General features: G+C 39.8%; 1 protein-coding gene across 1 annotated transcript in view; it reads right to left on the bottom strand.

Annotated features, from left to right (window-relative positions):
* Window positions 1-18: 18 nt before the first annotated feature.
* Window positions 19-13,645, bottom strand: part of LOC133526459 (roquin-1) — a 42,650-nt gene continuing 29,023 nt past the window's right edge. The window contains exons 10-13 of the mRNA XM_061863114.1: window positions 12,456-12,597; window positions 2,433-2,563; window positions 1,647-1,743; window positions 19-262 (exon numbers count right to left, since the gene is read on the bottom strand). Coding sequence (XP_061719098.1) covers window positions 19-262; window positions 1,647-1,743; window positions 2,433-2,563; window positions 12,456-12,597 — 614 coding nt within the window. The remainder of the gene's footprint in view (window positions 263-1,646; window positions 1,744-2,432; window positions 2,564-12,455; window positions 12,598-13,645) is intronic.

Here is a 13,645-nt window from a genome sequence, read left to right as displayed (position 1 = left end):
TGTGAACAGGTTCGATATTTAAGTCAGTTTTTGATATTTTTCATATCCGTGTTGCCACGGGTCTACTGCTACTATTAATAATAAGTACTCACGCTCCCTTTGATCTGCGCCAGTGTAGTTGGCGTTCTCGAACACGGACTCCGGGTACCCGGACCGGTACACGGGTAGGTACTCGCGGAACTCCGAGGGCGGTAGCACGTTGCGCGGGTAGTACTGCCGCTCGGGTAGCAACAGTTGCTGGTTGTGCATGTGGTTGAAGTTTCTGAAATAGTATGAGGGTGAATCAAAAAGTTCTTGGTAATAGGGTTTTTGACGACCAGTTTGGCCTAGTGGGTAGTGACCCTGCCTACGAAGCCGATGGTCCCGGGTTCAAATCCTGGTAAGGGCATTTATTCGTGTGATGAGCATGGATATTTGTACCTGAGTCATGGGTGTTTTCTATGTATTTAAGTATTTATAAAATATTTATATATTATATATATCGTTGTCTAAGTACCCTCAACACAAGCCTTATTGAGCTTACTGTGGGACTTTGTCAATATGTGTACTAATGTCCTATAATATTTATTATTATTATAGGGACAAAAATAAAAGATTTTTTTTTTTAATTTGGTGAGCAGGTTCGGTAGGTAAATAATGTTTTTGTCTTTTTTTTGGCAAATGTTCAAAATGGTGGAAATTGGCGTAAAGGACTTAAGAGCCAGTAGCGTCTATGGCACGTAAGACCATTGCAAGTACGCTGTGATAATGGGTTCAAAGAAGTAACTATTTTTTGTTTTGAATTTTTTTAAGCTTATGAATCTTAACGTGAGGCCTTCAGCTCACAGAAACAATACTTTTTAAAAATTGCTGAACAAATGTTGGTCAGTTTGAGTACAGCCTACAGTTAAAAATTTTTGCTCCTATTTCTGGCCCCACTAGGGAATGCAATAAACGGACAAACTTCATAACCGGTTTCGGTTACGGTTACGCCCGAAAAAAAACCGATAATCGGTTACGGTTATAATAATAATAATAATAATTCAGCCTATATACGTCCCACTGCTGGGCACAGGCCTCCTCTCATGTGCGAGAGGGCTCGGGCTATAGTCCCCACGCTAGCCCAATGCGGATTGGGGACTTCACATACACCTTTGAATTTCTTCGCAGATGTGTGCAGGTTCCCTCACGATGTTTTCCTTCACCGAAAAGCTAGTGGTAAATATCAAATGACATATCGGTTACGGTTATATTTGACAAAAATTTTAAATTTACAGTCAAGTAATAAAATAAAATAAATACGAAAATAAATTTACAGTATTAGGTAATGTTATATGTTTTCGTTTTTTAACAAAACATATCATGTAAAAATGATAATATTACCTTGGACGTGATACAATATCAAAAATAAAGGAGTAAATTTGGTATACAAACGTCAAAAAACCGCTCGCCCACCGAGGGTTCCGTACTTTTTAGTATTTGTTGTTATAGCGGCAACAAAAGTATATCTGTGAAAATTTCAACTGTCTAGCTCTCACGGTTCATGAGATACAGCCTGGCCCGACGAACAGACGGACGGACGGACAGCGGAGTCTTAGTAATAGGGTCCCACTTTACTCTTTGGGTACGGAACCCTAAAAATTACGAAGTAAAGTGGGGCAACTCACGAAGGCTGTCCGTGCTCTGCGAGCGCATTCTCCTGGTTAAACTCGGCATTCGACATAATCTCGGACTGCATGTTTTGAGGCGGCATCGAAGGCATAACTGGAACAAAACCATTCATTACTATTGTTTTTTTCCTGATTTTAGGGTAATTGCCCCACAAATGGGGTAATCTCCCGACTTTCGGGTAATCTAACCCACCGGGCAAGTAGGGCGCGGGGAGCACGGGGTTCTCCGGGTAATTTCCCCACAAATGGGGTAATCTCCCGACTTTCGGGTAATCTAACCCACCGGGCAAGTAGGGCGCGGGGAGCACGGGGTTCTCCGGGTAATTTCCCCACAAATGGGGTAATCTCCCGACTTTCGGGTAATCTAACCCACCGGGCAAGTAGGGCGCGGGGAGCACGGGGTTCTCCGGGTAATTTCCCCACAAATGGGGTAATCTCCCGACTTTCGGGTAATCTGACTCACCGGGCACGTAGGGCGCGGTAGGCGCGGTGTTCTCCTCCGGGTAATTTCCCCACAAATGGGGGAATCTCCCGACTTTCGGGTAATCTGACTCACCGGGCACGTAGGGCGCGGGGTGGTAGGGCGGGTAGACATCAAGCGCGAGGAGCGCGGGGTTCTCCTCCGGGTAATTTCCCTATAAATGGGGTAATCTCCCGACTTTCGGGTAATCTGATACACCGTGCACGTAGGGCGCGGGGTGGAAGGGCGGGTAGACTTCAGGCGCGGGGAGCGCGGGGTTCTCCTCCGGGTAATTTGATCACAAATGGGGTAATGTGACTCACCGGGCACGTAGGGCGGGGGGTGGAAGGGCGGGTAGATGACGGGCGCGGGGAGCGCGGGGGGCATCGCGGTCGGCGCCAGGAACAGCCCGTTCCCGTTCGCGCCCTGCGCTGAGTTCAGGTGGGCGCGGTACCTGGAAAACCAACAAATAAGCTTCCGGGAAAATTTCATTTTTGGTGCAGGTATTAAATATCGATACTGACAAAGTGACAAAAATATGTATACACGACCTTATTAATAACAAGTCAAGATAGCTGTGCTTTATCTAATTGACTCCTTAAATTAATAATAAATATTATAGGACATTATTACACAAATTGACTAAGTCCCACAGTAAGCTCAATAAGGCTTGTGTTGAGGGTACTTAGACAAAGATATATATAATATATAAATATTTATAAATACTTAAATACATAGAAAACACCCATGACTCAGGAACAAATATCCATGTTCATACACGAATAAATGCCCTTACCAGGATTTGAACCCGGGACCATCGGCTTCAAAGGCAGGGTCACTACCCACGAGGCCAGACCGGTCGTCAAAATCGTAAATTGACCGCTAAAAACCCTAATAACTACAACGACCTGCTTAAGGAAATTATAACTTATTCTAAACTGTTGCCCGATAATACTGTGTGCTTATTTCCCACTAAGAATATATGTAATCACTCTTATATATTAAGGTAGTGTGTACAAGCTTTTGTAGCTGACTGTACTTTTCTTACCACGGGCAACTAATACTCATCAGGACAATTCTAAAAGCGCTGGTGGCCTAGCGGTAAGAGCGTGCGACTTGAAATTCGAAGGTCGCGGGTTCAAACCCCAGCTCGTTTCGAAACTTATGTACGAAATATTATTTTCATCACATTTGCTCGAAAAAGTTCTTATTTCATGCAGGTGTACTGAAGTACAAATGCCTATTTTGTTCCCGCGGGAGTTATGGATTGGGAAAAAAGCTATAACTCCCTAGGGAGTTATAGCTTTTTTTTAATTATGTTACTTTTTCATACAAACCAAATAGCATAAATAAGTTTTACTTTTAAAATACTGACGTTTATAATTTAATAATTTTGTTTATGTTTAAAATTAAATAATTCAATTAATTTAACAGCCGTTTAAAATATTTTTACATAATTATTAATCGTGGATGAATGCAGAATAGGTCTGTGACCACGATGCTAACCTGTCAAAAAATTACAAAATGGCGGAACGAATGTTTGAAATGTCACCGTATTTAAGAATTATTTCGTTTAAAATTTAGTTATTTCTTCGCAAGTGTGATGAAAAACATTGTAACTCCGGGGGTAAAAATATTGCAACCTCGCTTCCAAAATTTCAGTTACCCCCCTCATTGCACAATGTACTATTAACTCTGCCTAAATTGAAACTGGACCTAAAACTCGATACTGACACTGTGGGCCAAAAAAGACGCCTCTGAGGGCCTACCGCGAACCACGTTCAACGTGTTGCCTCCCTATACTTACGTACGAATTTACAAGTGCGACAGAGAGGCAACACGTCGAACGTGGTTCGCGGTAGGCCCTCGGTTCTTACAGTTCACGCACGAACTCTGTACATGAAGGAAAATATCGTTGCATGCATCAAAACTGTATTACTTTAATACTGAAAACTGGATGCATCAACTTAATGAATGAATGTCATATTTATTATATAAAAATAAATTTTCGTTTTTCGTTGACCTGCATCCTTTGTGAAACACTTGAACTTTTCCATTCAAACCCCGGCTCGTACCAATGAGTTTTCAGAACTTATGTACGAAATATCATTTGATATTTACCACTCGCTTTTCGGTGAAGGAAAACATCGTGAGGAAACCGGACTAATCCTAACAAGGCCTAGTTTACCCTCTGGGTTGGAAGGTCAGATGGCAGTCGCTTTCGTAAAAACTAGTGCCTACGCCAAATCTTGGGATTAGTTGTCAAGCGGACCCCAGGCTCCCATGAGCCGTGGCAAAATGCCGGGACAACGCGAGGAAGAAGAAGAAGAAGTTGACTTGCATGACATTTATATGTACTTCTGGTCTCCCGCGATACAGGCCTAGCCTAGTGCGGGGACTCCTGGAAACTCTGTTGTCAATCTAGTTATGCACCAACTCTTAAAAACAACCGCTGTATACTTTTTCTGTGTCCTTTCTTGTGCAATAAACATATTTTTATCTTTTTTATCTTTTATCTTTTAAAAAATCGCCCAAGAGCGTATCGGGCCATGCTCAATATAGGGTTCCGTGGTTACCATACTGTCAAAATAGGCTAAACGGGGGCTATTATCATGTACATTATATGCATAAGGGAATAACTTCGCAGAGCTTTGACGTCTTCGTTTTTACTAAGAGAAGATTTTTTGCAATACCTCAAAAACGGCTGGACCGCTATAGTTTTCATTGAAGGTATGTATTATGCTTTTATTTTGCGATATTTTTATCATATTTTTTGGCTCGTTTAAATTTGAGGGGTATTTCCGAAAATATTCACTTTATCGAAAATTGATTTTTAGAGACCCTATTCGTTCTGAAAGACCTATCCAACGATACCATTGGCATAAAGCGAAAATTACAAAAAAAAATGTATGGGAGGTACCGTAAAAAAAACCGGGCAAGTGCGAGTCGGACTCGCGCAGGAAGGGTTCCGTACCATTATTTATGAAAACGGCAAAAAACATATGTTTGTTGTATGGGAGCCCCCCTTAATTATTTATTTTATTCTGTTTTTAGTATTTGTTGTTACAGCGGCAACAGAAATACATAATCTGTAGAAATTTCAACTGGCTAACTATCACGGTTCATGAGATACAGCCTGGTGACAGACGGTCGGATGGACGGACGGACGGCGAAGTCTCAGTAATAGGGTCCAGTTTGACCCTATGCGTACGGAACCCTAATTATTTACTGTTCTGTTGCCCTGCATGATTTATGAATCTATGCCAAAGTGCAGCTTTCAAACATATTCGCAATTGCATATTTATTTTGTAAATATTTTTCAATAATTACATTCGCAAAGTCGTCCGGAAACAACAACACATCGCAACAACATTTCGCAAGGCAAGCATTATGAAAGAAAAGTAGTAACTTAAAATATATTTTACTACCCGACAAAGGCTTCAATTAAAAATATATTTATCCAATTTGACCCCAATTTGAATCCAGTAACACATAATTAATAAAAATCGTCTAGTTAGTTTTAATGTTACATTGGAATATACGACAAATATACGTTGTACATACATAAACTGATAAAATCATGGTTTCCTTTTGCCGGTAGTCGGATAAAGTGTAGCATGGCATCTTCGCTTATAGACAAATGAACCAATATACCAATTACTGTTAGGACTTGCATATAGTTATATAGTTGTTTAGGAAGTTGAAGCGCTGGTGGCCTAGCGGTAAGAGCGTGCGACTTGCAATCCGGAGGTCGCGGGTTCAAGCCCCGGCTCGTACCAATGAGTTTTTCGGAACTTATGTACGAAATATCATTTGATATTTACCAGTCGCTTTTCGGTGAAGGAAAACATCGTGAGGAAACCGGACTAATCCCAACAAGGCCTAGTTTACCCTCTGGGTTGGAAGGGCAGATGGCAGTCGCTTTCGTAAAAATTAGTGCCTACGCCAAATCTTGGGATCAGTTGTCAAGCAGACCCCAGGCTCATGAGCCGTGGCAAAATGCTGGGACAACGCGAGGAAGAAGAAGATATAGTTGTTTAGGACTTAATTTATAAAGAAGAAATCTGTTGTTATGTATTTTTTTGTGTACGTGTAAAGTGAAAAAAAAAATAGTTTTCAAGTAGGCATATTACAATGCGCTTATGAACGTCAAATAAAGCTACACCGGCTCTAACCCTACACCTCTGCCCCGAGAAGATTTAAATCCCTACTAAATTTTAGGAGGGTATCCCAATATGGGACGGCAAGAAACTCGACGGGACACATCTTTCAAAAAATCACATCTTATAACTAACATGCATTAAACAATTTAAATTAATAAAGAACTTAAAATAAGTTTTTGGCAAAAAAACCATTTTTGGTACAAGCTTATCGCTGACTGTACTTTTCTTTCCACAGGCAACTAATACTTATCGAGCGAATTCTAAAAACCCCAAACACAATTAGGTCGCGTTGTTTTATCACAGAGTTCCTATGTCCACCTCTTGTCTCCATCATCTGATCAGCTCGACGGTACCATAATATTGCATTGTCACCCGACTTACGTATGTATGCAAATTTTCAGCTGAATCGGAAACCGGGAAGTGGATCAAATTTAACTTGCAAGATTTTATTACAAACAGACAACGGTCAGGTGGAAGTAATAAAAGCTTCTAATAATCATAAAGAACATACAGCAGGTAGAAATTTGTGCACTAGATTGCTAATGCAGGACGTATAGACGTTATGAAATACATACATACGTAATAGTTAATTAGTTATATATATAAGTAATTAAATTACGTTGTCTTCTGTTTTTACAATATACATTACAGTTGTTTAGGGCTTAAAATATATTATAATAAGACCTGTGCCTATATTTTTATTACGTAAATGTTAACAAAACTTTCCTATAATATGCCATACACTTAAATATTCGCTCGTGTATTGTACAACGTTTTACAGTAATTTAAATTTTCGATACGCCCTACCTGGGCAGGAAAGTAACACCATATGTAGGTACTGTAAAAATATAAAACTCATGTAGAAATACCTCGATTAAATTTGCACAAGGTGCAGGTGCACAACTTTTTTCGTTTTATCCTGATATAATTCGCGTCATCCACGATTACAAGAAGAATTGACAAATCTATCCCTACAATAACACGAAATTACGAGTCACGTATCGTAAATGACACGATTTATATTTATGTAACAACGTATTTGAGACTGAATATTAAACTACTATAAATTTTATTTGAGACATGACCTACCCAAAACATTTGAACCAACTCACCATTTCAGAAAATGTTCGTTTATTTCCAAAACGCTCAGACAACGCCACTGGGTGTGATACGAAAGTGGGCGATAGTAAACCATTTTAACAATCATAATATATAAACATACAAAACGAAAACTTAACAAAAATTTAACAGATCGATGTGACGCGGCGCGAGTCACTCGGGGAAATGGAAGAGGCAACCAAAATATGTCGGTTGGCTCATTTATTCGCGTAAGTAACAAAGAGGGTAGTTTGTTTTTGTAGTGTCATAACAGACGGTAGCGTGGCTTGCCAAAGTTGTAACAGATGATCGTCTAAATAGTAATTTAAATGCGATTTATTTACTTATTTATTTATTTTTTTAAATATATATATATTATAGGACATTATTACACAAATTGACTAAGTCCCACAGTAAGCTCAATAAGGCTTGTGTTGAGGGTACTTAGAACGATATATATAATATATAAATATGTATAAATACTTAAATACATAGAAAACACCCATGACTCAGGAACAAATATCCATACCCACCACACAAATAAATGCCCTTACCAGGATTTGAACCCGGGACCATCAGCTTCGTAGGCAGGGTCACTACCCACTAGGCCAAACCGGTCGTCAAAGCAAGCACAGGGGGGTTATGGTAATGGCCAAACCTGGGATAACTGGGGGCACTTCTACTAAAGTGACGTAGCAAAATATTTTATCGACAGTTAAATAAATCGATGTTACTTGTTCTACAAAATAAATATATTTATACAAAATGGCTTTGTATACTGCTTCTTAAATTCTAGAGGGGTGTTTTTTGGAAGAATTTAAATGATTTTTAAACCAGGCAGTATTTCAACATTGGCACTGAATGTTTTATTCTAATCATTTTATATCGTTATTTATTATTTCTTACGTTCGTTAACATTATTCCATTTTCATTTCTCGCTAAAAGTATGGAAGGTAGAGGCAACGAACAAAATCTCCATATAACAAAAAGTGTCCGACAAAAAACCATAAATAACCTAGAATACTGGAGAAAAAAATCTAATCATAGACAGGGCACTTCACCCCGTCAATAACGCCTAGGTCCTTAGCTACTCTAGCGCTACTCTGGAGAGATTTGGAACTATTATAGCTGACAGCTGGACACTTTTGCAACAATTCTGCCTATGGAGTTTCTGTTCCATACCACTCGTATCTTCCATAGATAAAAGTACATAAAAAGTGAAAACCTTATGCCATAAAAATACTATTAGGTACAATAAACCATTTCGAGACAAACCTTATACATTTTGTAAAATATGTCTACATATATATATTTGACATATAATATATTTGACGACCGGTTTGGCCTGGTGGCGCCTACGAAGCTGATGGTCCTGGGTTCAAATCCTGGCAAGGGCATGTATTTTTGTGATGAGCATGGATATTTGTTCCTGAGTCATGGGTGTTTTCTATGTATTTAAGTATTTATAAATATTTATATATTATATATATCGTTGTCTAAGTACCCTCAACACAAGCCTTATTGAGCTTACTGTGGGACTTAGTCAATTTGTGTAATAATGTCCTCAAATATTTATTTATTTATGTCTAAAAGGATTTCTTTAACAAAACTATTTCGAGAATTTTCAATGACCACATGTATTATATATATCGAGATCAAATCCCTAGAATGTGCCCCGAGCTTCGAGCAACACCGGGAAGGGAGACGGCATTCATACTATTTCCCCCCTGCCGAAGCATAGGACTGGAGGCCTACCGCGAACCACGTTCGACGTGTTGCCTCCTGGTCACACTTACGTACGAATTTACAAGTGCAACAGGGAGGCAACACGTCGAACGTGGTTCGCGGTAGGCCCTCTGTACCTATGGCGGTGCAAGTTGTGACTCGTCCGTACACAAAAGATCGAGGTTTGCAACATTTGTGTATGACGTTTGTCATTTTCTATGTATTTGTGTCGTCATTACAGATTGGATTTCGTGCGACTGTGTGCACGTTTCCCCCCGCAAATAAATGGCAGAATGATTTGTTCGGTAAGATATCGCTCGGGCTCCTCCCTTCCGACGTGTCGGAAGCTGGTTTTGCTCGAAGGCCCCGAGTTGTCACAAAAGATGTCATATTTCTAAATAGTACCTAATACGGACTAATGTAAAAGCGGGCGCAGCGGCGGAAAGCGCCGAAATTTTGAAACGTAATAAATATAAGAGCCTCCGTAGAGAGTACCATTTTGTACCTTTTGGCGTTGAAACTCTAGGTCCATGGGGTCCCAGCGCGCACAAGTTTTTTGGAGAAATCGCGAAACGTCTGGTTGACGTAACTGGTGACCGAAGAGCTGGCGGCTTCCTCGCACAACGTATCAGTATTGCGATACAACGAGGAAATGCCGCCAGCATCCTTGGTACAATGCCTCAAGGGCCTATTTTAGATATAAGCTAGTTATATTATAGTAATCATCTGTATATATCCATTATGTATATTGTTATTGTCAATAAATAGTAACTTGGAAATTTGCCCAAATAATAAAACCACAATTCCAGGCGCTTTGTCGTTTCAGTACAATAGTAAATTGACCAATCCATCGTTACGTTTAGTTAGTGTATAAAAATAGCGTTCTAAACAATATGACGTATAGAAAATATAGACACAAAGGCTATGGCAGAGACATTGCAAAGAACTCGCATATATAGCAATGTTATATTTAAAATTCGCAAGCAAGTAATTGTATTAAGATTGGACCCGGGTACGTCCTTAAACTACGTCCAAAAGAGAGGTATGGGCATTGTGAATGTCATCTCGCTCTGTGTGGTAGGGCACAGCACAGCGGATGTCATTCCAGATCTAGAGCAGAGCCCAACTGGGGAGGTACCTCCACCTTACAGAAAACAGCAGCCAAATAACACTAGACCCTACTCATAGTGTTGTGTTCCTGCCGGTGAGTAAGGTTGCCAACGAGGGGGGCCGGGTTTAGGGTCGGCAACGCGCATGTAACTCCTCTGGAGTTGCAGGCGTACAAAGGCTACGGAGACTACTTAGCATCAGGCGGGCCGTATGCTTGTTTGCCACCGACGTAGTTTTAAAAAAAAGGCAACGGAAAGATCAACTAATTTAAAGATAACTTAGACACACTCAGCGCGAGGAAAGTAAAATGTTGTACAATAATAACCCAGTAAAGTACAGATCGTGTCATTCACGACGACGTGAGGCTTGAATCGTATTGTTACGTTGATAAAGGTTAGATTTGACAAATCTGCACGTCATCGCGGATGACACAACTTAAACGATGTGTGTTTTTTATCATCTTTTTTTTTTATACTACGTCGGTGGCAAACAAGCATACGGCCCGCCTGATGGGAAGCAGTCTCCGTAGACTATGTACGCCTGCAATTCCAGAGGAGTTACATGCGCGTTGCCGACCCTAAACCCGCCCCCCCCTCGTTAAGCTCTGGCAACCTTACTCACCGGCAGGAACACAACACTATGAGTAGGGTCTAGTGTTATTTGGCTGCTGTTTTCTGTAAGGTGGAGGTACTTCCCCAGTTGGGCTCTGCTCTAGATCTGGAATGACATCCGCTGTGCTGTGCCCTACCACACAGAGCGAGATGACATTCACAATGCCCATACCTCTCTTGTGGACGTAGTTTAAGGACGTACCAGGGTCCAGGTCTTTCAAATCATGCAGCACTTTAGCAAATCTACCACTTAAAGGCACCGTAGTTGAGTTCGTACACCACATGCCGTCGCCTTACAGTCGCCTATCAGATATATCGGAGCAGTCGAGGTTCTCAAAGATATCTGAACACGCACTTGAAAATAGAGGTATGTTTAGATATTTGTGAGCACGTTGGCCGCTCCGATGGCGACTGTACCTGGCTCATGTAAGACCCAGTGCCTAGCAAAGCCCACTTTTTACAAGCTTTTATTTAATTTGCCCTGTTAGTATGTTTGAGTGGGTCAAATTTTGGTAGCTAAATTTGACCCGCTTCCCGGCTTCCGATTGAGCTGAAATTTTGCATACACATGTAAGTCGGGTGACAATGTAATATTATGGTACCGTCGAGCTGATCTGATGATGGAGACAGGAGGTAGCCATAGGAGCACTATGATAAAACAACGCAACCAAATTGTGTTTGGGGTTTTTAGAATATTTTCGATGAGTATTAGTTGCCTGTGGAAAGAAAAGTACATTCAGCCATAAAAGTTTGTACCAAATCATTTATACAAAAACAGTTTCAGTTAATATTAAACATTGTTTTCTAAGTCAAAATATATTTTGTTCAAAATAAAAATTCAAAAATTTATTCCGCAAGTAGGCCTCAAGAGCTCTTTTACAAGTCAATACAACATTTATAGTAACATCATGTAGTGACATGAAATATACATAACAACATTTATAAATACAACAGCCAATACCTGGGTAAACATTACATTATAATAATCTTTACAGTACATATAGTGCTACTTTACCGCACTAGTGCTAAAATGAGCATATTACGTTACTGTGTCGAATATTTAAAGGGCCATATGTACTGTAAAACGTTGTACGATACATGTGCGAATAGGTAATTCGCAACTCGTGTCGATTTAAAACACTCCCTTTGGTCGTGTTTTAATTTAACGCCCCTTGTTTTGAATTTTCTATTTTTCGCACTTGTATCGTAATGTACTATAATAGTACATTACGATACAAGTGCGAAAAATAGAATATTCGAATAGGGTACGGAACCCTTCATGGGCGAGTCCGACTCGCACTTGGCCGCTTTTTTTATTATTATTGAGAAACAAACAGACGTAAAAAAAACCATAAGTAATTACAATTTGAGATAAAAAAAAAATTAATTTATTTAGGACCACCAACAGACAATACATCAGAGAAAAAATAATCTGTAGCTTACATAACATTAAGGATAGATGTTTGTCCAATTATAGGGAACCACAGCTTACTCCAGTATCTTAGGATAAACAATATAAGTACAGTAAGACATTTAGACTTAAGCTATTAATAAATAAAATTTAACTAAAATTTAACAAACTTCAACAGAATACTTAGCAGGAAATTCATCATGGCATGTTTGAGAAAAAAAAACATACCTTTCCAGTTCCTCCTCAGAGTGGGCAAATGTGCAGGCGTTGCCGCGCGGGCAAAACGACCGGGCGGCGGCGTCGCGGCACATGGACACTTTGTACTTGGAGTGGGTGGGGGTGGTCGCCGCCGCTTGGGGGGAGGGCTGACCTGCGACAAGGGTGAAGTTTTAGGGCCTTTAGTTAGCCGTTAGAGGTCTATAATGTACGAGTACAAGATTGCCTGTCAAAAGTACGACGAAGGAATGATGTCAATGCACTATGAGCTTCGTCTATTATAACATAGCCGAGGCTGTATAAATGTATAGGTGGCCAATCATACCCGTTCGATTAAAAAAATATTTGAGAATCGGTTTACGATTCTCGGAGATAGCAAGTAAAATACATACAAAAAAATTCAGTGGAATTGAAAAACTTCCTTTTTTGAAGTCGGTTAAAAAAGACATGCATTCCCGCTGCCAGGGTGGAGGTTTTGGGATTATATTGAGCAACTTTGGGACCAACCAAAATATATGAAACAGCCAGGATTTCTTTTCGCGATGCCCAAAACCTCTCTGGCAGCGGGAATGCACATATTTTATGGCCACCCTGTATAGTGCTTTTCTCCAAACATGCGAGGAAATAAGTTAAAATAATCATTAATCATCGAGCATCACTCAAATCGAACGTTCACATCAAAAACGTCAAAAATAATCACGTTCTAAACTATGAAGTGTGGAATTAAAAGTAGTGAAATCTCTTATGGTAGAACAGTTGCAAAAGTGTCCAGCTGTCAGCTATAAATAATAGTTCCAAATGTCTCCAGAGTAGCGCTAGAGTAGCTAAGAACCTAGGCGTTATTGACGGAGTGAAGTGCGCTGTCTATGATTTGTTTTTTTTTTTCAAGTATTCTAGGTATTGTAGCGCCACCTATTAGGTTTTTTGATGACACTTTTTGGCACATGGAGATTCCATTCCTTACCTCCACCTTCCATATTCCAATCATTTTTTTTTTAATTTACAATCTTGCTCAAAATGCTAATTTTAATAAAATATCGTATTCATTTGTAAAACATTATTGAAAATACCAAACGTACAAACAATTATTCAATTATTTTAAACAAATAAGAAGCGTTTAATATTGATTATTGGAAAATTCAAGAATTTATGTACTTTAGTTACTGAACGCGAGCACAGATTAAAAAAAAAGTTATTTAAGA

The sequence above is a fragment of the Cydia pomonella genome, chromosome 1, assembly GCF_033807575.1.
Source record: "Cydia pomonella isolate Wapato2018A chromosome 1, ilCydPomo1, whole genome shotgun sequence".
NCBI classification, from domain to species: Eukaryota; Metazoa; Arthropoda; class Insecta; order Lepidoptera; family Tortricidae; genus Cydia; species Cydia pomonella.
The sequence above is the reverse complement of the archived record's forward strand: the minus strand, read 5'-3'. Positions and strand labels throughout refer to the sequence as shown.